At 35.9% G+C, this 23490-nt stretch overlaps 6 protein-coding genes across 7 annotated transcripts; 4 read left to right on the forward strand and 2 right to left on the reverse strand.

Annotated features, from left to right (window-relative positions):
* Positions 1–60: 60 nt before the first annotated feature.
* On the forward strand, positions 61–2187 carry LOC116011398. Its single transcript, XM_031250962.1, has 3 exons — positions 61–884; positions 1054–1590; positions 1972–2187. The coding sequence occupies exons 1-3, from the start codon at positions 90–92 to the stop codon at positions 2083–2085; spliced, it is 1446 nt and encodes a 481-aa protein (XP_031106822.1). The 5' UTR covers positions 61–89; the 3' UTR covers positions 2086–2187.
* A 1793-nt stretch (positions 2188–3980) lies between these two features.
* LOC116010647 lies at positions 3981–6509 on the forward strand. The gene is made up of 5 exons (XM_031250132.1): positions 3981–4251; positions 4346–4441; positions 5180–5601; positions 5858–5982; positions 6111–6509. Exons 1-5 carry the CDS (start codon positions 4063–4065, stop codon positions 6215–6217), a joined length of 939 nt encoding a protein of 312 aa, XP_031105992.1. The 5' UTR covers positions 3981–4062; the 3' UTR covers positions 6218–6509.
* Positions 6510–7627: 1118 nt separating this feature from the next.
* On the forward strand, positions 7628–9007 carry LOC116011226. Its single transcript, XM_031250761.1, has 4 exons — positions 7628–7915; positions 7992–8159; positions 8321–8619; positions 8726–9007. Exons 1-4 carry the CDS (start codon positions 7700–7702, stop codon positions 8820–8822), a joined length of 780 nt encoding a protein of 259 aa, XP_031106621.1. The 5' UTR covers positions 7628–7699; the 3' UTR covers positions 8823–9007.
* Positions 9008–9573: 566 nt separating this feature from the next.
* LOC116009688 (protein SIEVE ELEMENT OCCLUSION B-like) lies at positions 9574–13550 on the reverse strand. Of its 2 annotated transcripts, XM_031248806.1 has the most exons (8): positions 13158–13550; positions 12950–13036; positions 12427–12869; positions 12055–12131; positions 11843–11967; positions 11467–11550; positions 10892–11392; positions 9574–10469 (listed from the first exon to the last, which is right to left on the reverse strand). In XM_031248806.1, exons 1-8 carry the CDS (start codon positions 13344–13346, stop codon positions 9756–9758), a joined length of 2220 nt encoding a protein of 739 aa, XP_031104666.1. In that variant the 5' UTR covers positions 13347–13550; the 3' UTR covers positions 9574–9755. The 2 variants fall into 2 exon arrangements, with proteins under 2 accessions (XP_031104666.1, XP_031104667.1); XM_031248807.1 differs by lacking the exon at positions 13158–13550 and having other exon boundaries at positions 12427–12874; positions 12950–13024.
* Positions 13551–14688: 1138 nt separating this feature from the next.
* On the forward strand, positions 14689–18504 carry LOC116011174 (blue copper protein-like). Its single transcript, XM_031250702.1, has 3 exons — positions 14689–14766; positions 17535–17726; positions 17823–18504. The coding sequence occupies exons 1-3, from the start codon at positions 14757–14759 to the stop codon at positions 18401–18403; spliced, it is 783 nt and encodes a 260-aa protein (XP_031106562.1). The 5' UTR covers positions 14689–14756; the 3' UTR covers positions 18404–18504.
* A 118-nt stretch (positions 18505–18622) lies between these two features.
* LOC116011292 (transcription factor bHLH115-like) lies at positions 18623–20385 on the reverse strand. Its single transcript, XM_031250845.1, has 5 exons — positions 20141–20385; positions 19775–19840; positions 19455–19535; positions 19189–19351; positions 18623–19098 (listed from the first exon to the last, which is right to left on the reverse strand). Exons 1-5 carry the CDS (start codon positions 20287–20289, stop codon positions 18838–18840), a joined length of 720 nt encoding a protein of 239 aa, XP_031106705.1. The 5' UTR covers positions 20290–20385; the 3' UTR covers positions 18623–18837.
* Between the last annotated feature and the right edge of the window lie 3105 nt (positions 20386–23490).

Below are 23490 nucleotides of genomic sequence, written 5' to 3' on the forward strand. Positions count from 1 at the left end.
CTAAACCCCTAGCTTCGTTCGATCATCTTCGTTAGTTCCTCCTAGCTATACCAATCTTTAATTAATGTTTACCCTTCAAAAGAACCAAAATGCAGTTCATCAAGGCCCCGCCCAAACCCCAATACGGCCCCACCAGGAGTTTCTTCCTAATCTCATCTTCTCTCTGCATCATCTACTTCCTCTGTTGCTTCGTTCTCATCCCCAACACCAAGCTCATCAATGAATCCCTTGATCTCCATAACTCTTCTTCTTCTTCCCCGTCCCCGTCCTCGTCCCCGACAACTATCCGCCAGATCGTCTTCGGGATCGCCTCCAACGAGAACGCGTGGCGCAAACGGAAAGAATACGTGAAGCTATGGTGGCGGCCGGAGAAGATGAGGGGGTGCGTGTTTCTCGAACGCTACGTCACGTGGTTCGACAACGACACCGCCTTGCTCCCTCCGATATGCGTCTCCGAGGACACGTCGCGCTTCCGCTACACGTACCGGGCCGGGAAGGGGACGCCGTCAGCCATCCGCGTGGCGCGTGTGGTGTCGGAGACCGTGGCGCTCAACCACTCCGACGTCAAGTGGTTCGTGTTCGGGGACGACGACACCGCCTTCTTCCCGGAGAATCTCGTCAAGACGCTCTCCAAATACGATCACGGCCTCTGGTACTACATCGGCACCAATTCCGAGAGCCACGGCCAGAACAAATTCTTCTCTTACGAAATGGCGTTCGGCGGTGCCGGATTCGCCATTAGCTATCCTCTTGCAAAAGTCCTGGCTAAGGTATTGGATTCCTGCATTGAACGTTACCCCCATCTCTATGGCAGCGACGCCAGAATCCATGCCTGCGTTTCCGAGCTCGGCGTTTCATTAACACGAGAGCCAGGATTTCATCAGGTCGGTCCTAACATTTTATAAGATGCACAATCCTAAAAACATAAAAACACACAATTAGACAGCATTACAGAAATGCTACATTTTCAGGATATACAATCATTTATCTGTGAATGCACAATCGATCTTAGAATTAATTATTAATTATGTTTTGATGTTTGTTGAATATTAGCTGGATATTCAAGGGAACGTGTTTGGATTACTGACGGCGCATCCGATAAGGCCACTGGTATCTCTGCATCACATGGAAGTGATGTACCCGATTTTTCCGCACATGACGATACTTAAGGCGCTGAATCATTTGTACTACGCCGCCAGCTTTGATCCTCACCGGATTTTGCAGCAAACGGTTTGCTACGACCGGTGGTTCTCCTGGACGGTGTCGGTGTCTTGGGGCTACGCGGTTCAGATATTTGGGAACCATATACGCGTGCCGGAGGTTCTGCGGGTGCAACAGAGTTACATGCCGTGGAAGAAGGGCGGGAAGGGAATGTTTTACGACTTCGATACCTGGGGATTTCACCCTGATCCCTGCCGCCGGCAGCCTATATTCTTCTTCGTGAATGCTTCTTCCGGAGGGGAGAATGGAACCGTGGTGAGCATTTACAGGAAAATGAACCGTGAGAGATGCAGATTTGATCTCGCTTCTCCCAGGAAGATTGATGAAATCAGAGTGTATTCCAAAAAGTTGGTCCTCGACACAAACCAGGTAGTTTTTAATTTGTCTTCTTCTTAATTTTGGCCCTGTTTGGTAAATGGCGGGTAGTAAGTAGCTGTTTGGATTAATTAGAGGATATAACTAGTTGATAACATTAACTGATTGTAGAAAAGTGTTTGATAAATTAGATGTTAGCTGATAGCTGTTTGATATAATTTCTTTTTTCAAAAAGCTAATTGAAAAAGTTTCTTTGAACAGTTTTTTGAATTTTAGCATTTTAAAGTTACAATGATTAATCAAACATTTATATTAACTTAATAGTTGTCAAATAAGCCAAAATAGATTGAGAAACTAACTATTTTACCAAACATCACCTTTTGTCTAGCTTCTTCATTTTGATTTTCATTTATGTGGTTGGAAATGAAATTGCAGCTGCTATCACCAAGAAGGCAATGCAGTGATGTATTACCTTCTACATCTGAACACGTTATGGACATCAACATTAGGGAATGTCGAGAAGATGAAGTAACTTTCATGCGGCGCTGATGATATGATAGTCGTCTTATTACTACATTACATTAGATCCAGTTGAAACATTATCTGCCATCATCATCAACATGAAAAAACTGACAAATTAGCGGAAGCAACGGCAACACTTGTCATTTTTGAACCTCAGAAAGAGGATGTTTAATTATACTTTTGTAAGATCGAACAATAGAGAATTGAAGTAGTTTGGTCATAGTCATATATATACTTTGTTTGTTTGTAGGGATCATCGAGGTGTAACTTTGCAGGAATTGAAGTTACACCCCCTTTCTTTCTAAACTGTAAATCTGTGTTTGAATTTGAATTTCATAGTCATATACTTTGTTTGTAGGGCTCCATTGGATTCTTTCTCTATTCTTCACTAGAATTGCTTCAATATTTTTTATTTATTTATTTTTTTTTTGAGTTCTATTGACCCTGTTACAATGTAGTATCTGTTCATAGTTACTTTCTCAACCTACTGAAGCACAAAGAGTCAACAGATGTCTCCACTGAGGCTCAAACCCACTCCCTTTCATATCTTCTTAATTGAATGAAAATATTAAAAAAATTATAAAACTTATCATAATACAATAATGATACATCTGTAACAAATAATATTAATGAATGGTTTTCGTAGAGAATGTGACATTAGCTTACCATTCATATAATTTATAATGTCACACTCGACTTGTCACAAATGTAAATAATATGTACTCTCTTTGTTTGTCTAGTTCGGTTAATAAGACTTAATTGAATTTTTTATAATATTAAGTTTTGTATTAGTATATAAAATTTATATATTTAGAAATTACATTCAAAATACTATTAAACACAAAAATCAAATTTATAAATAATTAAAAAAATACTAAAGAAAAAAAAATCAAATTTATAAATAATTAAAAAAAAACTAAAGAAAATAAGCAATGAAAATTAATTATTTGACTAATAAATAATTATGAAATGACTGAATTGCCCTTGAGAAAATGACATTAGATGTCCAATTGTAAAGGAAGGACCATAGGTGGCTATAAACAAAAAGTAAGAGGACTAAAAGTGGTTGATTTATAAGTTGAGGACTAAAACTGGCGGTGCCATCAAAGTCGGAGGACTAAAAGTGGTTGATTTAAAAGTTGAGAACTAAAAGTGACGATGCCATCAAGGTCGGGGGACCTTCACTGGTATTTACTCAATAAATAATTATCTATGAGTAAACATACATATTCATTATTTAGTTAGTTATATGATTTTATTGGGCCACGCTAAGCTAGTCCAACAATTTTTAAAAGAAAACCCACATGGAAAGGTAAAACTTTATTATAGTACATTTTACACTCATGAGTCACGCACACCTGATTCTTTACAATGCCCTTACCACTAGGTTTGATTGTGTAATCACTCATTTAGAATGGTAACAGAGATATGATCACACTACATAGTAATTACCGTGGAACATGATTTAATTTCAATTAAAAAAAGATAACAATTATCTAGTTCCAACAGATATAGCTTAACAAAAAAGAACAAGAAAGATCTCAAGAGATATCTAAGTAGGTGGAGTATAATTCTCATACTTATAGATCACAAATTTTTGTTAACATCATTTCAACCGAGTTCATCGCATAAACTTTTCTTAATACACTTTATTAATAGTGGCCGCAGATTTCCCCAATGTCATTCAAAAAAAAAAAAAAAAAGTGAATAACAAAGGCCTAAATATGGCATGCAGTGGATATCTTGGAGTGCTGTGTCACTTCAAGAATTTTCCTTTTCCAAATAACTTTGATTATATTGCACTTAAAGTATATGATTCAATCCACCAAAACAGTTTAACAACAAAGAAAAGAATATTTGAATATGTATACATCAGTCCCCCCCAAAGCATACACTTTTACATTATATTCAACACAAAGCAACAGAACCATTTTAATTTCCCCAGTCAGACATTATTCAAGAAAACCCATCCAGCCTCTATTTTCCAAGAAAATTAAGGATATAATGTCGGAGCCTGCCATAGATGCAAGACGAAATTCAACCTCCTCAAATAACGAATATGAACAAGTCTTCGAGAGATACAATTACGAGGATTATAAAGCTCAATTCCAGTTCATTCTCGATGCTATGAAGGACATTACCAAACGCACCACATTTAATGACCCAATCATTAACCCTGCAGAAGCTGCAAAGGTAGTATTTTTGTATTCTTGTTCTTTCTTTTCGGCAGATATTCAACTGAAACAGAAGCAGTATAAACATTTTTGTTGTGATTTTTCATAAATAGGAAAATCAGAAAGAGTCATGGAAAATGGGAGATCCACCCCCTCCGAAGGGATGGATGCAAATTTTTGGGAGGACATTAAACAAAATTAGTAGCGAGGTAATTACTTATTACTTCATCGTTGCATTTTATGTTTCGGGCTTGGGTTAACTAGGTTTGACGGGAGTTATTTACAATTTAATTTTTCATAATATTAATTTTATAATTAGTACGTGAAATTTAATTTTAAAAAAAGAAACTATATTAAAAGTATTATTACACACAAAAAATATGAAAATGAGCAAAGAAGAAAGAATTAGTTTAACCAATATATAGTAAGTTAGACAGATAAAATGAGACAGAGAGAGTTATTAATTACATATTGCATTTAAAAGTGTTAATTAAAAGAAAGTGTTTACCCTTGTGCCAAAAGATATAGATAGTACTCTTAGTAGTTAAAAGTCCCAAATTTATTTTCTTATATTACCTGTTAGACTGGCCCTTTAAGTCTCTATCTAACCATTCCCTAGCCACCCGGTGGCCCTTCCTCTCCCGTCTCCACCCAACATTTCCATCAACATGTGGCCATCTGTCAACCTTAATGGCACAATTTACTCTTGTTGGGACTCGAACTTGTGACTCAGCTCTAATATCGATTGTGGGGGGGGGGGGGGAAGGAAGGTGGAAGATCAGACTAAATTTAACACTAAATGACTAGGGAATTGTTGGGTCCAGTCCTGATGAGGGTCAACACACTGCCTCTAAAAGATATGATAGATAGGGGAAAAATAAAGTTACACTTTCTATAACTACATGCTATAACTTTTTACGCCTTCTAATAAACATGAAAACTTGCAGTTGACATCCAAGACGAAGACAGATGACGAAGAGGCGAAGCTTGCCAGAATTCTGAAAGCTCTGTCAAACTACTCGTTGAAGGCGAAGGTGGTTATGGTGTTAGCCGCCTTCTCGGTGAAGTACGGGAAGGTGTGTCTGAGCTCCGGCCTGTATCCCGTGAATCCGGTGGCCAGAGCCGTGGTGTCGCTGAGGCGGCAGCAGAGCGTGCTAGATCGACCCCAGTATTTGACGCAGTGGCACACCCAAGTCACCGGAATCATAAAGAAAATGCTAGACGTATCCGATCGCATACTGAATGGCTCCCCGATGGGCGGTGGAATAAGTGGCAACGAAGCGGTGCAAAAGATAATCCAATGCGCGATTGTCTGCTCGTCCCAGATGATGGCAATTCTGACACCAGATGCTCATAATCGCATCCCTGAGTATGTATTGCTTTAATTTTTAGGTAACACTGGTGTGAGACCGTTTCACCTGTTTCAATTCATGAGACGATTTGGTCTTTGATTAATGAGTCGGATTTTTGACATCATTAATTAAAGACCTGTCCGGTGGATTGAGACCCCGAGAAAAGTTTTTGCCTTAATTTTTTGGTTTTTGCATTGGATCTCGACAGCTCGTACATTAATTTCTAACTAACGTTTGAAGTCAATGCAAATTTCTGTTTACATAATTGGCCAGTAAGTTACCAGAACCGTACAAATGGAATCTTTGCGCTTTGGAGAATGAACTTAAAACCATGCTCGGAGAAAACAAAGGTGATAAAACTCATAAAACTGGACCAGATCAGGTTGATTCTTCTACAAGTAAGTCTTTAATTTATTTAATTAGCATGATAATGCCATGCCAATCTGAGAATGAATGAATAGAATGGGTTTGAGGTATAATAATATATATGTTTGGCTAATTTGATTCACATATATATGTCTGCCAGAACCTCATGTCCAGAAGGAAACAGCTGCTGCGAATAAAGAGAAAAATCAGGGGAAATCTAAAGGGCGTTCCAGCAGTAGGGTGAAACCTGCCAACCTTTGCTGTTAATGGCGGCCTGGTGAGACACAAATTAAACAACTGTATTATTATTGCATCAAGCTAAGCTGATCGAATTGAAGAAGACGACAATTCAAGAAGCGCCGGCCTCGGATTGCTTCCATCTTGTAATTTCATATGCATTCACTTTTTCTTTGTGTGCACCTTTCTGTATATATATTTATTTCCAGAAGATTGGAGAATTAAGCATCCATCCATGATCCGTCCGTCCCTGTACTGTGTATTACATTATAGTGTGTTGTTTGAAAATTAATTAATATAATTGCCCTGTCTAGTAATATCAGCCAATTTTAAGAAAATAAATTATATCTTTAAAGGTTATTTTGCATGTAATAAGTTACCGGTTAATTTACCAAATATCATTTTACAACCAACTAATGCTTTCAGCTAGTCAAATCCGCTAACTCGATCCGTTAACAACTATTTGCCAAACACCTCTATATTAGAAGGGGGGTTGTGAATTATGATCAAGCTAAGATGTTATATTAATTTATTATAATGCTTGGGTTTCATCAAACACATGCTTATGCTTTATGAGTATAAATTTTAATTAATTAACATTCCATTTGAAATTTGAAATTTAGAATGTAAATAAGATCTTGTTTGTGTTATATAAATAGGGGAGTGTTAAAGTGAGAATAACTCTCTTTATAAAAAGTGTGAACACATGCATCCACACTCTCCATTTTGAAGAATCAAATGTTAAGATTTTACAATTACTAAATTTTAAAGTTTGCAATAATTATAAAATAAACTCCGTTCTTAAAAATTTTCAATAATTATAAAATGAGTTGATTCCACTAGAAGTCCATTGTCTTGGGCAATTCCAAATTTAGTCTCAAACTATTGTTTTTGTTATTTTTAACATTCCAGACTATTATTTTATAAACACTTTCACTCTTTCCGTCATTCTCATGACTTTTCCTATTTTTAGTAAGGACATTTTTCTTTTGTTATTTTTGTCATGTAAACCATAGGTTGTTTACATGTAATCATGACCCAGCTTAATGAAAGCAACTTATTATCCGTGTTTCAGAAATTCCGCCTAGGGCACCGATTAATCGATGCTTAGGCGCTGGCTAGCCGCCTAGCGTATCACAATAATCGGTGGTTTAAGCGACAATCTATATAACATTGTACTAGTGGTGATGTATCATCCAAAACTACCCATGTTATTTTACTAGGGGGCATACACAAGAATATATATAAAACTGAAAATTGAAGCAAATTAAAGGTAAGTGGAATGAATACTGGATAGGGTGAGCTTTAATTTATACCTTGAGTAGAACTGAGAAAAGAATCAACTAAGTTTGTGGTATAATTAAAGAAGTGGATTTGTTTTCAATTTATGCCTGCCTGCAGATCGACTACAAACACTCATATATACTTCCACTTGCACTACCAAAACAAGTAAGTTTAAAGATCGATCGATCCATCATAGTTGGGTGCCGCATCATCCATCTGATCTATATAATGATGTCAAACTCCGATGACTGCAATGGCAACGCCGCTGCTGCTGCTGCAAAAGCTGCCTATGAAGATTACGATCTGAAGCATATTTTCCGAGTTTCACAACAAATATTGGTAAGGAGAGAGCCCGGAGAGTATTACCGCGCTGACAATAATCCAGGTTTCTTCACTGGTATTTTGGATCAATACGGAAGCACCATATCAGACGTCAGCCGCCAGGTATGTATGTATAAATCTTTCTTTTTTTCTATATATATATATGACTCTACGAACTGAAATTGATATATATATACAGATGACGTGCAAGCTGAATGAAAGCGAAGACGAGAAAACATACAAGATACTGAAGGGAACGCTAAGAAATCATTCATGGAAGGCCAAAATGGTGATAGCTGTGGCGGCTCTTGCCCTGAAGTGTGGGAAACACCTCATAATCCCTTCTGAATTGCCAGACTTGGAGAAGGTAATTAATTAATTAATTCATTAATTATATTAGACTACTTCCTATTAATTATATATACCTAATTACGAGTTAATTCGTTCTAAGCTAATCATATATATATATATATATATGCTCCTTAGCTTGAATTGATAGATTAATATTTCCTTGGATCTGATCTGCAGCGCCGTAAATCGTCGGAGGACAATCAGATCATTAAGTCTATTTGGCTCCTCCAGCGGCTCCACATCATTTCTGATCATCTTCAAACAAATGAAGCTGCGCCGCTGCAGCCTCTGAATCAGTGGCTAACGGCACTTGCAGATTTTGTGCTACCTATGATGAAGCTAACTGAATTCATATTATATGAACTCCGCGATGATCAAATTCCTGAGGACGACATTCAATGGATAATTAAAAGTGCAGTAGTTTGTTCGTCCCAGATAACGCTCGCTCACTTTCTGTTACTCTCCAATCGTCAAAAGTATGTCCCATATCATCCTCACCATTCATATATATCAATAATATATATATTGAAATTCACCAATATAATTAATTATATATTCTCGATTTGAATCGGATGGGTGCAGCCTCTTTACAACACATGCTTTGAAACTCAATCTCCTGACCGAGACGGTGGAGAAGACGTCCAAGCATTGGGAACGTGCTCAAGTGTCAAGACACTAGATTTAGTTAAGTTTGCCATTTCTTACTGCAATGCAACAGTCTGGTCGGGTCGTGTGATCGATGATTGTTCATTTCAATTGTTCACTTCATTGTATGCTATGTACTTCATATATTACTCCGTATATGGTTTCAATATACATACTTATGTATGTGTACATTTGATAATAAACTATCATTTTTGTTTGGATACAATAAATAAATTAATTAATTAATAAAAAGAAATCAAAATAAAGATTTAAGAAAGTAACTTGGGGTGTGGTTGAGTAGAATGGACTCATTTATCCTTAATCAAAGGCCAATAGTTCAATCATTGGTTTTGGTAAACTGTTCCACCCAATAAAGATGCCTACAACCTAGCGAGGGGATTAGTCACTGTGTTCGAGGGTGAAAACCCTGAGTTATACCAAAAAAAATATCCTCAACTTTAATTTATTAATTAATTGTGCACTAAATAAGCATAATGTATATATAAAATGCAACACATAGACCAGGAATAATGATGATCGATGCATGTATGAGTGCATTAGGCTATAATGCATATGAGCATAACCCCTTTTGATCGTAGACGGTAAAGGACTTACACATAGGGATAGCTTTATACTTACACATACGAATATTTTAAGAAAAATGATAACTGAATTTTCATATCCATTGAGTATTATTTTGGTCACTTGTACAGATTTTACTGGGTGAAAAAATAAAAATAAAACGTGTGATATACTCTATGTAATTTATGGGCTTAATCCCAAAAAAAAAAAAACACACACATTTTTACATTGGAGGGAATGGACCAATTCAACACGTACAATCCAAAGAAAGAAGAAACAAATTAAAATACAGTAATACAGAGAAACAGAGTTCATAAAAAAACCAGTTATGATGAAGATAAGATATGCAATAAGTTTTACACTATTTCTATGTTGTTGAAGTATCTCAACTTTGATTTGCACGGGATGATCCAGCACTGTCCGCCATGGCAGAGCCGGCATCCTTTGTTTTGGCCGGAGTCTCTTGTTTTCCGTCGCCGGCATCATCCTCGCCCCAGCAACTAAACGTGAACGATTTCCTCATCACGCGCCTACACACAAGGCAGATCTTCTTCTCAGGTATCCCTTCAGACGCCTGGGGAAAGTACAGCGTCTCACAGTTCTGTTCGACACGCGCCTTGAGCGCTTCATGAAAATCTTTCCCTCCCTTCACCTCTCTCTTCCATTTATCATCGTACTCCTCGAAGCACTTGAGCATAACATCGGAAAAAGCCCTAGTAATTTTGTCCGACCCTTTGCATATCATCGCCCATCCGCGCCGGCTTTTGTCGAAGCTGCGCATTGTCACCAGTCCCTCCAGGACTGGATTGCCGGATTCTTTGTCCCAATTGATTCCTCGTTTCAGACAGTAGTCGAACATAACGTTGATCCTCGCCCAGAATAGCCAACTCAAACTGCTGTCTATGAATATGTTGTTCCAACTGTCTGCGACTTTGGCTTTGTGGATTTCCTCCGTGTTCCTCGGGATGCTCCCGCCTATGTAACGCATCTCCATGGAAATTCCTGAATCTTTCACGGTGGACTCTGTTAGCTCCGTGAATTGCTCGATCCAGTTTACTTCTTCTCCTCCAAACAGGCAGATATATTTCTTTCCGTCAATCTGAAAAAAAAACAATTCCAGAATATAATCTTGTTAGCAGTGTCAAAGATTGAGCTTTCTCTGTAGTTAAAGAGCTCATATATACTTGCCCCCAAATCCTTAGCTTGGCCCCACACCCAAACTCTATAGGATTTGTGAAATTATAAATCAACTTGACTTAACGATCTATTAGGTAGAAAGACTAGTGTCTGATGCCCACAAAGAGTCCACGACATTAGATGTAACTTTTATGTTGCAGTTATAGGGGTTTGACCCTATATTATTGAGTTGGGCTGAGGCCAGTAAAAAATAGGCCAAGTCCAACACCCAGATCAAAAATGTTTAGCTGTTTATAAAAAAATAAAGTTGTGTCTTTACTACTAGCTATGACTTTTGACCTAAGTGGTAAGGGTTTGATCTAACAGGTTGTCGGTGATACTTACATTTAGCTTGAGATCGGCTCGCATAGGAGCCGTGAGCAGTAACTCTAAATTCCATTGTTTCTCAGATCTCCAAAGCTCTTCTTCCTTGGATGTTGTGAAAGGAGAAGCCAAGCTTCCCCAAACCAGAATCATAGGCAAGGCGTTATCCGTCTCCAGTTTGCCTTCTGAGTTAAATACCATGATCTTGGACTTCTTCTCCAACTTCCAGCTACTCTTGATGAAGGCAATAATGGTGGGATCAAGATATTGAGGCTTCCGTACCACATGCCAGGGCATTAAACCTCGTTTCTTTTCGAATAATCCTGTGTTGTCTTTACCTTCAACTTTCTTCCAGTCCTCAGGCTTATCCAGAACAGGCAACCACACCAACACCATGTTGGATTTCTGGACAATTTCGTTTATCCTTTCAACGGCTTTGATCTCAGCATCATCTAGATCAAGGGCTGAGAGGTATAGCAGCACTCGCTTCTTCTCCAGAGTATCAACTTTGGCTAATCCGGGCTTTTTAATGTGAAGAAAGTTAGGATAACATAATATATGTTCAACTTAGTATCTGAAAATTAAATTAAACCTACCTGTTTTGTGCTCATGGGCGGAACCAGTATGGGGACAGCTGCTGCACTCCCCTCCTCCACTTCACTCTTTATATATTGGGGACCCTTGTATATATATAGAGCAAATGTTTATATATAAGTAAATAATATAGATATAAATTATAAAATAGTTTAGATGGCTAAGTATGCATGTGCTGTAGTAGAGATCAAGAGGTTGAATCTCCCTACATTAACATGTAAGACTTTTTCCACGACTTATACTCTCCCTACTATGAGGTTAGGTTTCTCGTAGATCTAACCTAATAAAGTCACATGATACAGAGCTAAAATATATCTTACACTTTTTAATGTGAAGAAAGTTGTTCAATTTAGTATCTGAAAATTCAATTAAAGCTACCTGTTCTGTGCTAGCACCTACAGACAGTGCCATATTCATGATTTCCTCCGAGCAAATCACTTGTTTTAGAACGGTGATGTTATCCTTTGGAAAAAGGTTGGCTAGCTCCTCAGCCGCACTAATTTCTTCAGAGAAAAACAAATATGTGGTTAGAATTTCCAGAATTCTTTAGTCTAAAAATTGATCAGAACAAACAAAAATATTGGACTAACCAAATTCATTGAAATAAGATGTCACTTTCTGCTTTAGACAAGATAGCTCCCACTCCTCTGCACTTGATGACATGTACCTGTAAATTCATACCCATCATCATACAATTATCATTGACATCAATCCCGGTAAAATTCTCCGTTATCTGACTCAGTGTTCCATTAAGTAGAAGGTTCCCACAAAAAATAAGAGAACCAGTGCCTAGAAACTCTCATACTGTGACTATCAGGACTAGATTCGATGTCCTTGCAAAAAGTTTACTATCTATGAACCAACTAATCTCTCGGTGCAGACAATTCTCAATTTTTTTGAAGAAATGAAAAGTTAGAGAAAGAAAAATAGAGAATTGAAGCAAATGCAGAGCAGATATATACTCGTATCCGGTGTGGGCAAGGTTTGTGATTAGCGATTGGCAGACGACGATACTCTGAATTATCCAACTGATAATGGTGGGGAGTTGATGATTAAGCCTTTTTATTGCCTCTCCACCAGGCTTGATGAATTTGGTGTAAAAACAGCTCAGCTTCCAAATTGTCCTAATCAAAAGCAGCAAGGCGTCGGCTAAGTCCGTAATATCTCTATACAAATCCGTTTTACACATTTCCTCAGGCACTTGCTCCAGAAACGCCACCACCGTAGCTGTATCGTCGCCGCCGCCAGAACGTGGCTCGACAACCAGCCGGAATTGTCCATAGTTTACGGCAAAAGCTGCCAAGGCCACTACTCCTTTCGCCATCCATGAATAGCTAGACAGTGCAGTAAACATAGACAACGTTGTTTCCAGTATGTCTTCTGTCCTGTAACAACTTCCCAATATCTGCACTGTAACAGAGTCAATAATACTAAAAAAAAAAGAAGTTATATATGCTTGGCTAATGATGAGACATTGTAAATTACCTCGCATGAAATGACACTGATTTTAAATGCAAGACTTTCGTGCATCGTCTTCATGACGTCTTCATATCTGAACGTTGGTTTCTCACGCTACATAAAATTAAAGCAACGTAACAGAACAGTTTATTATGTGACGCCATATATGCATTAAATTAAAATTGCACCATCTATATATCCTATCTAGTGTAAATTAAATGAGTACTTAGCTTACATCAGTATCTGGGAAGGGATCGGATTTGTAGACGATATCCTGAATGACTTTGATGATAGGGGACATATTGAATTCAATGTTTTCTGGGCCGTGAATGTCCAGAATTCTGTTGAGCACCGCATTGTCTAGAAGGGGTAAGACCACTCCGCGCTGGCAAACATCTTTTTGGTCGCCTGAAATATTGGACATGGTGGCCGGGGATGGGATCGGAGCTGAGAGTTTTTTGTTACGTTGTATGAAAAATGTGGCCTATATTTCCCAGGCTAGGCCAGTTTGTCATGGTTTATTTTAAACCCAAAGTTTGTTGATGAATAAATTAAAGGCAATGGAACCAAATTCTAGACTTCATCTATACTTCAATCTAAAATTCCAAAGACTTGATGAAGACTTTGGAGGGACTGAGAAATGCATGGCTCAACACGCCATTTTCTCAACTTCTATCTAAACTCTTTTTCTGAGACTAGAAGAAGATGAAGAGCCTAGAGCACGTGTCTCGATCAAATGGGAATTGAAAGCTTTCCAGCTAGAAAGGAAGTAAAGTAAATAAAAATTCTTGTCTTACACTTGGGTTTACCAATCTTAATTAAGTGCACAGGAAGCTAGAAATCATTTTTTATTATATTGCAGGAGTTGAAGGACCGGAAAAGGAATAGTAATGAATATTGAATTGCTTTGTTTCTGCCTGGCTTTATTGCTTACTGTAGGACCCGCTTTTAAGCTAGTACTCCACCCGTGCGTTGCACGGTATGAGTAAACAACAAATGGTTTTCATTGCTTACTATAGGACTGGCTTTTAAGCTATATATGGTGTATGGATCCGAGAGTATAGTTATTCTTCTCCCAAAATGTTGAATCCCCAACTCTAAGGGCTCTCATGCCCAAGTCCGACGAAGCATCTAGGAGGAAGAGAGTACAGTTATCCTTAGCTTGCATTTGGGAGACTGATTTGTTCTGACTATTCTCTAAAATAATTTTAACGTAATGCAATTAATTTGATAATTACAAGGTACCTTCTTCGACTGAGCCAGTCAACTATTTATGAATAATCTAATTAAGTTGATTTACTTCATTGTGCTCCTTTGTCGGCTAGGGTCATGAGACAAGGTTTAGTGTCTCCCTCCCATTCTTCCCAATGAGTGATTTATTCATGGTCATTCCTTCATAAAGGAGCAGTGGGCCTTCATGGAGATGAATTATTCCTTAATGTTTTTTTTTTTTTTTTAACTTTGCAAGTAATAATTATTTCTATGATTATTTTAATCGAGTCAATCTCATGAACTAGTCCATTTATGTGTGTTTCTTTTATTAGAGTATCTGTCACAATTAATATAAAAAGGTAGTTTTATTGCCAATTGAGGAGGGGAGAATAATAGTTTTTTAGTATTATTTCAATTAGGTAGGTTTAATTTGTGATAGCTAAATCTGAAGTACATAGATGTGCTGTTTTTAGTACTTCCAGTACACGTACGTACTTTATTTTACCATGCACTTGCATATAAAATCTCCTTTCACAAATCCATTTATAATATAATGGGGCAGCTGGAAGAAGCCAAAGAATTGAACTCCGATTGCACACCTGTTATTCCGACGGAAGCTTAAATGGAGTCAGGTGCGTAAAGGATAATTTAAAGATATTAGGTTGGTTAACTTTAAACTAATTAAATGATGTGTTCTGTTTTAACTAAAAGTTTAAGTTAATAGTTAAATATTTATTTATTATAAGTAATATATTAATTATGTTGATAAGACATCATAGTGTATGGATTTAATACTGTCTTAATTAAAAGTTTAAATTTATAATTTTTTTTTATTATTTCTTAGTTTAATCTTTAATTTGTTTGATTAATGAATGTGGCAACGTAACTATATATACATTAGGATGGACTGCTATCCTACGAATTAATTAGTTTTTTCCCAAAGAAAATTTGCATTATATATTTTCATAATAAGATAAGATTTTATAAAATATTAATTTGAGCTGCTTCCATGTGCATTCGGCAACACGATTTCGCATTAACGCGAATTATTATAGCAAGTTGAGTCATTAGGAAACGGACTAAGTCTTGGCTAATCGTCCATTAATTAGTTGTATTCATTCAATAGTTATGCCATGATCCGGTCCACCTTACAAGTGGACTCAGATCAAAATACGTAATTTATATATTGAATATTTACAATTTAAATTGTGAATATTTAGTATATAAATTATGAACATTTAGTATATATAAACTTGTGAACATTCATTATGTAAATTGTGAACATTTAGTATATAAAAATTGTGAATATACAATATATAAATTGTGTATTTTTAGATTCGGGTCCACAAAATAATTTTCCGTATTCATTTTGATAGGCATTATCCTAATTAATACGTAGTATCAAATTGAATGATAAGTCTCATGTGAGATCATCTTACGGATTTGTGAGACGGGTCTAGTCAATATAAAAATGTAATACTTTGACTGAAAAATGTAATACCAAATAAGAATAAATTGTTTGTTATGGAGTATTTATAAATTAAAGGAAAGTATACTATTTTTAAGGAACTCTTAGGGGTTGTAGAGTTATTACTTAGTGTAATTGTTTGTTACGGAGTATTTTGTAATATTAAATTATAACATGTGTTATGTTGTCAAGAGTTTCAACTTTTTAATAGATTACACATTTATTATTTACATATATTATGATCAACATGTACATCTTTCACGATTAAGTTGTATCAATCTACAATTTATATTATGTGATTCAGTAAATTTATATTGTCATGCTACTAATAATAAACTTTTAATTAGAGTGGAATACTCCTGATGAAGATTATTTATATATATATATATATATATATATATATATATATATATATATATATATATATATATATATATATATATCAATTATAACCATTGTATTTTATGCAAATTTAATTATGACTTTAATTAATTTTTCTTTTATACTACATTGGTATTTGTATTTTGTGAAATAAATTAATTCAATCAAATTTTAGCCATATCTTATTTAAGACAATTCTACCAAAGACATTGTTAAATAAACATGGATTTGAATTCTGGATCACATTTTTTTAAGCAAACAAAAATAGTGTAACTAATAAGATAACCTACTCAAGAACCCAAGGCCAATTGAAGATGGAATACATATATGATGATGCTCAACTAAAACACCAACCCACCCATTCCCATTCCACCAGGATTTACAAAATTATAAGATGGAAAACATACTTCGATGGACTTCATTTCTAACTACTATCAACTGCAAGATTTCAGTCCCAACTACCGCAACTATACTACTTATCATATCAATTTTAACAAATCTTTCAATATATCTAAATTTAAGATTTTTTTTTTTTTTGGGGAAACGAGGGAAGCTACATTTACTATTCAAAGATATGTGTTAGATAAGCCCAACCCCGTTATGAAGATCTTGTGCGACGGAGACCTTGTTCGAGTAGTGTGACAGGTTCAACCAAGAGTTGTAATAATTGAAGTCATTGTGACTTTTGAGTACAAAGAATAATGATACATCCACTTAGCCACCCATTTTGGGACAAATTTAAGGTTTAATTTCTTGGTCCAAATAATAAAAATGAGATATTCATTTGATTTACGGGAAAGTCTACAACCGCTATCTAAACGTGTTCTGTGTGAAGTTTGCTTTGTGGCCCTAGTTGGTAAAGGATCGCAATGAGGTAACACATCATAAATTGCTTATAGTTGACTTGTTTAAATCAAGAAGGTCAATAAACAACTCTTACAAAGAGTTGAAACCTTGTGATTACAAAATTAATTGTCCGACCAACTTGGTTAGGGTCGAAAAAATTGGATATTAATTAGATTATTAAGAGTTGGAACTGAGATATTTGAACCCTTCTAATTAGTCTTAGCCATGTGATTAGTAAATATTAATCACAAAGTCACATGCATGATACTTTTCTAGTGGCATTAAAATTCCCCCTCTTTTTATTTAAATATATTCAAGTAGTAGTGGTTGGCTATAATGATTAGGTGAGTTATGGTGACCATCTCCACGAAAAAGTCTTCTCCAGGACATGCCTGCCATGAACCAACCAAAGCCTATGCAATATGCATATTTCTATAACTCCCATGGAAATATACAATTTTATACCAAAAAAAAAAAAGAAAAAAAAAAAGAAAAAACCAGAAACACTGGAAGAGTGCGAAGAACCTGCAGACCAATTATCTGTGGATATCTAAAAAAAATATACAAAATCAATTTTAGCATTGTCAAAGGTGGTTGTCCCATTCTTTGGCGTACATATAAATAGGAGACATTGCCATAAACCAAATCTAAGTCTAAAAGAGATCAGAGCCTAAGAAGCAAATTTAGAGATATTTTGTGGTGTAGAAAACATACATACAGATCCTAAAATGGCAATGCTGAGAACATTGATGATGAGCTTGGCTGCAATAAGCATGGTGGTTGGATCATCCATGGCAGCAAATCACACCGTGGGTGGTCCAAATGGTGGATGGGATACATCTACCGATCTCCAATCTTGGGCATCATCTGAAACATTTACGGTCGGAGATAATCTCAGTAAGTTCAATTCGTTCTTTAACATTTATGTTGTTGCATTAATTGTCAGCTGTACTAAAATGAATGTTTTTGGTGTTTTGTTTTGTTGAATTGAAGTCTTTACGTATTCACCGATGCATGATGTGAATGAAGTTTCCAAGACTGGCTACGATTCGTGCACGTCAGCAAATCCACTTTCAACTAATTCCGGCGGGAATACCGTTGTGCCTCTAACTGCCGCCGGCAAGAGATACTTCATATGTGGGACCATGGGACATTGTTCCATGGGAATGAAACTCCAAGTAAATGTCCTCGCCGCCGCTGCACCGCCGCCAGCCGTTTCTACAACCGCTCCGACACCGTCGGAATCCTCCGTGCCATCATCAGCTCCATCGCCGTCCGCCACCGCTCCGGTCAACTCTCCGGCGCCGGAAATAGCCCCTGCACTGCCCGCGGCATCACCGTCGTCGTCCAAGGCAACTGCAAAAAGCCCAGCTGCCCTGTCACCGGTAGCGGAAGACCCGTCAACCGCTGCTGCAGCATCACCGCCGGCGCTGGATTTCCCAAGGACGATTTCTCCGGCTCCGGCTGGCGGTGATCGTGAATCTCAGCTGCCTCCTCTACCCTCATCGGCCAACAAAGTCAATGTCGTTGCTGCGGCGGCCTTCGCCTTTATCTTCTTCATGTTCGCTCTTTAGGCTTTAATTTAATTTTACTGTACACACCATTACAGATGCATGTTGTACTGCTCTCTATTATGATTTCTTATCCTGAGTGATGGTTTGAACTTTTGTTTCCATTTTAATTACACATTCATCTGATCTGATATTCCCTATCCACTTAATTTCCGACAGATCCGGATTATGCATACCCAAACATATAACGTTATTGAGAAAACATAAGATCGCTAGCTCAAATTAAAATCAGAAGATAAAAGATATGAGTCTCCATCCATAACTCATCACTGCAGAAAGCCATTAAAAAAAAAACAGGACAAACAGATCCACGGGATCGGATCAAGTAGTTCACACTTCACACAATCAAGTAGTTTAATTGTTCTTAATAGATGATATTATTAAAATAACTTAAAACATGCATATGTATATTCCAGGCCGGGATGGACTCCAAAAAGTTATGCAACTGGAGGATGGAGGACATGATCCTGGGAAGTGTCAACAATAGTAGGTTGCATAAACTGCCACATGGCAAAGCCAGGGTAACCAACAACAGGCATCATCTTCTTCCCTGCAGCGACTTGCCCTTCCAAGTTTAAGATTGGATGAGAGAAGCTTGCTGCAGGCTTTGCAAACATGGTGGCATTAACTTGCTGCTCCAGTTTCCTCTTATCTTCCTTCAGCTTTTGCTTCTCATCACGGAGCTCCATTTTCTCTGCCTGAAAATCCAAAAGAGTATGGTATGATATATATATATTTCCCTACAAATCTGATCTGATATGTAGTTGGATAACAAGTAGAAAGTCCACCTTTAATTCATGAATTTTCTCCACCATTTCCAAATTGGACTCCTTCAGCTTCTCGATTTCAGTTCGTAGTGAAGTCACAATGTGAACAGCGCCACTCAGTATGGCAATCTTGTCTGTTTTTGGCGGCCTTGTAGGCTCAAGGATGGAACTCAATTCTAGGAACCTTCAAATTATATATGAATGAGATATGAATTGAAGCATGCATATATATATATATATATATATATGGCATTAGAGAGCATTATATTGGACCGTATAGTACCTACCTCTCATTAATTAGGTCCCTCCGCATTTTCTCCCGACATGCCTTATTGCTTCCAGATGGGATGCATGCCTCTAACTTCAACCTGAATATATAACAAAGCATAAAAGAGACACCACGCCAACAATGATGATAGAACTGAGTGTAACAAAAACCAATCAGAAGCTACAAGCTTCAACATCTTGCAATCTTGTTTTTTTTTTCCTATTTCTTGCAAGAATTGAAGAACATCATTGTACATATATACTATGCAATTACAGACGATTCAGCTGTTAATTACCTAAGACAGACTCAAAAGAATTGAAGGTACTTTAATTTAAATACCGTTTTCGTGACCTTGCCTCTTTACACACTTCAGTTTCCTCAAATAATTGCCCGGCAGCTGACCCTCTGAAATAGATTGCAGACTCATCAGAAAAGAACACCCCCTTTTTAGAACACCCCTTTAACAAAATCTATAAAGAGATGAAACTTTTGGCAGCCCAATTCACAATACCAGCTAAAGTTGTCAGCTTTACTCCTAAACATCATAACATGACTGCCAAAAAAAAAACGCTTCAAAACATATTTCATAACAATTTTAATATCAACTGAAGCAAGTTACTAATTTACGAGTTCTGTGATCGCTTAGATAGATACTTGAGAAAGAGAATGCATTCTAAGAGGCTGTGCAGTGCAAGTAACACTCACGTTGCAGTGGAGGAATAGTTGGCGGTTTGAGAAACCCAGCTGAAGTCAATGGTGGCCGACGACGGGAAGCTTGCGGTGGCGGACACGGCGGAGGAGATATCGTCCATCATTTCATAGTCAATAAGCCAGTTCGAATCATCGGTTTCCATGGTGTTTCTTCAATGTTTGGATTGGCCGGCGGAAATTTAATTTGACGGCCACATTAATAAGAGTGGCGGTCCAAAAGTAAACGCTCTGGAGTAGAATATAGTGCTTACATCACCATTTTCTTTTTTAATTCTTATTTTTAATTATTACTCCGTATTTATAAACACAGAGGCAGCCATGCTCCATGCCGTTTCTGGAAATTTTATATAGCCGAGGACGTCATATTCATCTTCGGTCCAAGAAAATAGCCACAAAAATAAAAATAGATTTATTCATTAGAAAATTTGCTTAATGAATAAAAATAATTATACGCTCCGTAATCCGTATAATAAAAGATGCCTAGTTGGAAAAAAGAATAAGAAAATAAATGTTGACTGTTGAGTGCACCGGCTGTACTGTTTTCCCAATTTGTACCGAAAATTATATACGAGTTTGGTTTCCTATTTTGACAAGAATACAAGGGTTCAAGAGATAGGTTTTGATGATAACAACAACGTAACGATTTGCGAAGGATTAGCAATAAACTGTTCTTCTTACGTGTTAAGTAGTGTACATAAAATCGTCTTGAAGAATCCATGAAAGAGATGACAAGAAGGTTTCAACCACTCTAAATCCATGAAGATGACTAATAGAGCACTTAATTAGTCACTTTCCTTTGATTTTTAGACATATTTAGGATGTGTTTGGTTCAAATATTAGATCGGAAGGGTAATGAGAATCAAATACTTAATAATAGTAATGAATTTAAGTAAAATGAGTTATTTTATTTGGTAGTAATTATGAATATCGAGGGACGACCAAGATGACGTACCCTGTAGAGGGGGTGGGGGTACGGAAGAGTGTTAGTAGAGATTGTATTTGGGGTGTCCCTCATCTGTCGAATGTAAAATAGAAAATTTAAAAAAAAATCAATTTTTTGGGTACTAAACAGAGCTGTCAAAACAGTCTAGTCCGACCATACGAGTTGGTCCGACAGTGGTTGGATTGGAAAAATCACAACCCAACCCATGTTGGATGGGTTGGCGGGCCAGACCGTTTATTTATTTTTTACTAATTTATATTGTTATAATTTTAAATTTTTGTATATTTTAGGAATCAAAGCCTAAACCTTTTACAGTAATTAACAACTAACACTATTTCTATCCAAACACAGTAAACTTTTTGAACAAATAGCATGTATGTTCAAATCAAATTAGACACTACTACTACACACACACATGATTATATTTTAATTTTTAATATATAATTATAATTTATATTTAATACTAATATAGTTTACATGTAATATTTTTATTTTGTAATTATAATATTATTAAGTTATACTCCGTACAGTTTATAAAATATATAATTTATAACTTTATATAATTTATATAATAAATATACTTTATATTAATATTTATATAAATATACAATTAATTGTATTAATTAATACTTGTAATGAATGTAATATAAATATACTTGTGGTCTAGTGGCATCCGATGTCCCAGTTAACACTCTCAGATGGATAATAGGATTGTGACAATGATATTTTTATTTTTATTTTTTCTATAAAAATATATAATATAATACATAATAAAAACAAACAAATAATTCTATATTTAATGCATATATATACATATATATATTAAAATTCTATATTTAATGCATGGACAATGACATTTTTATTTTTATTTTTTTCTCTTCTTTTTTATTTCATTGTTTGAAAGTAGAGGAATAAAATGCAACTACTTTTGTAAGTACTAAAGGATTTGATCCCAATAGTAGGATAACAAATGTAGATAAACAAGCATGCTAACAAGTATAAAAACTCATAGTAGAATGTAAAATTCTCTAATCAAACAACTTAATTGAAGAGCTCAACGAATTAAGTTGGAATTATAATTCAAATTACAAATGTTTGGAGTGGGATGATCCAAATGAAATGACCCGTGACCACTGCTCGGCTATTCTATGTTGGACGTTTGACTATGCTCTAAACGTAAAAATGTTGGCCACTCTTCCCAACGTTTGACTACGTCTTTCCCACTCCTGCACACACTCCCAATTTCACCAAATTAAAGAATAAACTTTTTTACTCTTCTCTTCGAACCATTTGTTATGTCTAATTTACTTAACCAAAAATAAATTATATTTTTGAGTTAACCAAAAATAAATTATATGTCTAATTTATCTTTCAAAAAAAATAAATTATATTAAAAGTACTATTTATCCTAATTTTTTTTTGAGTTATTTGAATACATATTTTGGATGAGGAGAAACATGTATAATTACTACTCTCTCTGTCCCATTTTACCTGTCCTATTTACTATTCATTGGTCAAACTAACTCTTCCTTTTTTGCTTATTTTCTTTAGTAATTTTTTATTATTTTTAAATTTAATTTTTTGTATTTAATAGTACTTTTAATGTAGTTTCTAAATATATAAATTTTATATATTAATATTAAACTTAATAATATGAAAAATTGGATTAAAATTACTTCAGTCAAGCCTCGTTAAACGAACCAGACAATCATTTTGGGACGGAGGTAGTATTTAATAGTGTGTATATAATAAATCACAAAAATCTCTAAGAACTATATTACACATACTTAATTACCATATTCATGGAATAATCAACACCTTTTGATGATACATCACAATATACTAATATATACACAATATGTTTACATACATACTTATGTATAAAATTTAAGAATAGTGATATCCGCCTAGATCGCCTCCACATATGACACCATTGTCATGTACTTATCGTAGCATAAGTACATACCAAATAAATGTTGGAAAATTGGTTTATAATTGCCTTTAAAATTACCATTTTGTAGTAGAGGCTCTCTTTGGTGTGCATATGTGCAAATCAAATCTTAAAATGAGAAAAAAAAAAAAAAAAAAAGGAGTTTAGACTCATGTGCACTCACACCCAATTGCGTTAAATGTTCGTCCAAAAATTGACACCCGTAAGGTGCTTTTTGGGCAAAAAAGGTTTGGACTTGTGTCCACTTGCCAACCGGACACATCGAATGTTAGTTTGAAAATTGACAATCTAGAAAAGTTAAGGCCACAACTTAGGTTAAAAAAATTTAGATTCTACTAACATTTCATATCTAAATTGCGAAGTGTTAATTTGTATAAGTTCGTTAAAAATGATATATTTAAGTGCTCAAATATATTTGTTGGTATTGATTATAATTTGAAAAATTGACGC

Source organism: Ipomoea triloba, chromosome 2 (assembly GCF_003576645.1).
Source record: "Ipomoea triloba cultivar NCNSP0323 chromosome 2, ASM357664v1".
Classification (NCBI taxonomy): domain Eukaryota; kingdom Viridiplantae; phylum Streptophyta; class Magnoliopsida; order Solanales; family Convolvulaceae; genus Ipomoea; species Ipomoea triloba.

What these genes read in the sequence shown, in the direction of transcription:
- LOC116011398 (XM_031250962.1), top strand. Translation starts at nt 90, where the DNA reads ATGCAGTTCATCAAGGCCCCGCCCAAACCCCAATACGGCCCCACCAGG. An exon ending in GAGAGCCAGGATTTCATCAG is followed by an intron (nt 885 to 1,053) that starts GTCGGTCCTAAC and finishes GTTGAATATTAG; the next exon opens with CTGGATATTCAAGGGAACGT. An exon ending in TGGTCCTCGACACAAACCAG is followed by an intron (nt 1,591 to 1,971) that starts GTAGTTTTTAAT and finishes ATGAAATTGCAG; the next exon opens with CTGCTATCACCAAGAAGGCA.
- LOC116010647 (XM_031250132.1), top strand. Translation starts at nt 4,063, where the DNA reads ATGTCGGAGCCTGCCATAGATGCAAGACGAAATTCAACCTCCTCAAAT. An exon ending in ACCCTGCAGAAGCTGCAAAG is followed by an intron (nt 4,252 to 4,345) that starts GTAGTATTTTTG and finishes TTTCATAAATAG; the next exon opens with GAAAATCAGAAAGAGTCATG. An exon ending in TAAACAAAATTAGTAGCGAG is followed by an intron (nt 4,442 to 5,179) that starts GTAATTACTTAT and finishes GAAAACTTGCAG; the next exon opens with TTGACATCCAAGACGAAGAC.
- LOC116011226 (XM_031250761.1), top strand. Translation starts at nt 7,700, where the DNA reads ATGATGTCAAACTCCGATGACTGCAATGGCAACGCCGCTGCTGCTGCT. An exon ending in AATTGCCAGACTTGGAGAAG is followed by an intron (nt 8,160 to 8,320) that starts GTAATTAATTAA and finishes TCTGATCTGCAG; the next exon opens with CGCCGTAAATCGTCGGAGGA. An exon ending in TTACTCTCCAATCGTCAAAA is followed by an intron (nt 8,620 to 8,725) that starts GTATGTCCCATA and finishes GGATGGGTGCAG; the next exon opens with CCTCTTTACAACACATGCTT.
- LOC116009688 (XM_031248806.1), bottom strand. Translation starts at nt 13,346, where the DNA reads ATGTCCAATATTTCAGGCGACCAAAAAGATGTTTGCCAGCGCGGAGTG. An exon ending in CTTGCCCACACCGGATACGA is followed by an intron (nt 12,132 to 12,426) that starts GTATATATCTGC and finishes ATGAATTTACAG; the next exon opens with GTACATGTCATCAAGTGCAG. An exon ending in TAGGTGCTAGCACAGAACAG is followed by an intron (nt 11,551 to 11,842) that starts GTAGCTTTAATT and finishes TATATATACAAG; the next exon opens with GGTCCCCAATATATAAAGAG.
- LOC116011174 (XM_031250702.1), top strand. An exon ending in TACGGTCGGAGATAATCTCA is followed by an intron (nt 17,727 to 17,822) that starts GTAAGTTCAATT and finishes GTTGAATTGAAG; the next exon opens with TCTTTACGTATTCACCGATG.
- LOC116011292 (XM_031250845.1), bottom strand. Translation starts at nt 20,289, where the DNA reads ATGGAAACCGATGATTCGAACTGGCTTATTGACTATGAAATGATGGAC. An exon ending in AACTATTCCTCCACTGCAAC is followed by an intron (nt 19,841 to 20,140) that starts GTGAGTGTTACT and finishes AATCTATTTCAG; the next exon opens with AGGGTCAGCTGCCGGGCAAT. An exon ending in GAGGCAAGGTCACGAAAACG is followed by an intron (nt 19,536 to 19,774) that starts GTATTTAAATTA and finishes TTATATATTCAG; the next exon opens with GTTGAAGTTAGAGGCATGCA.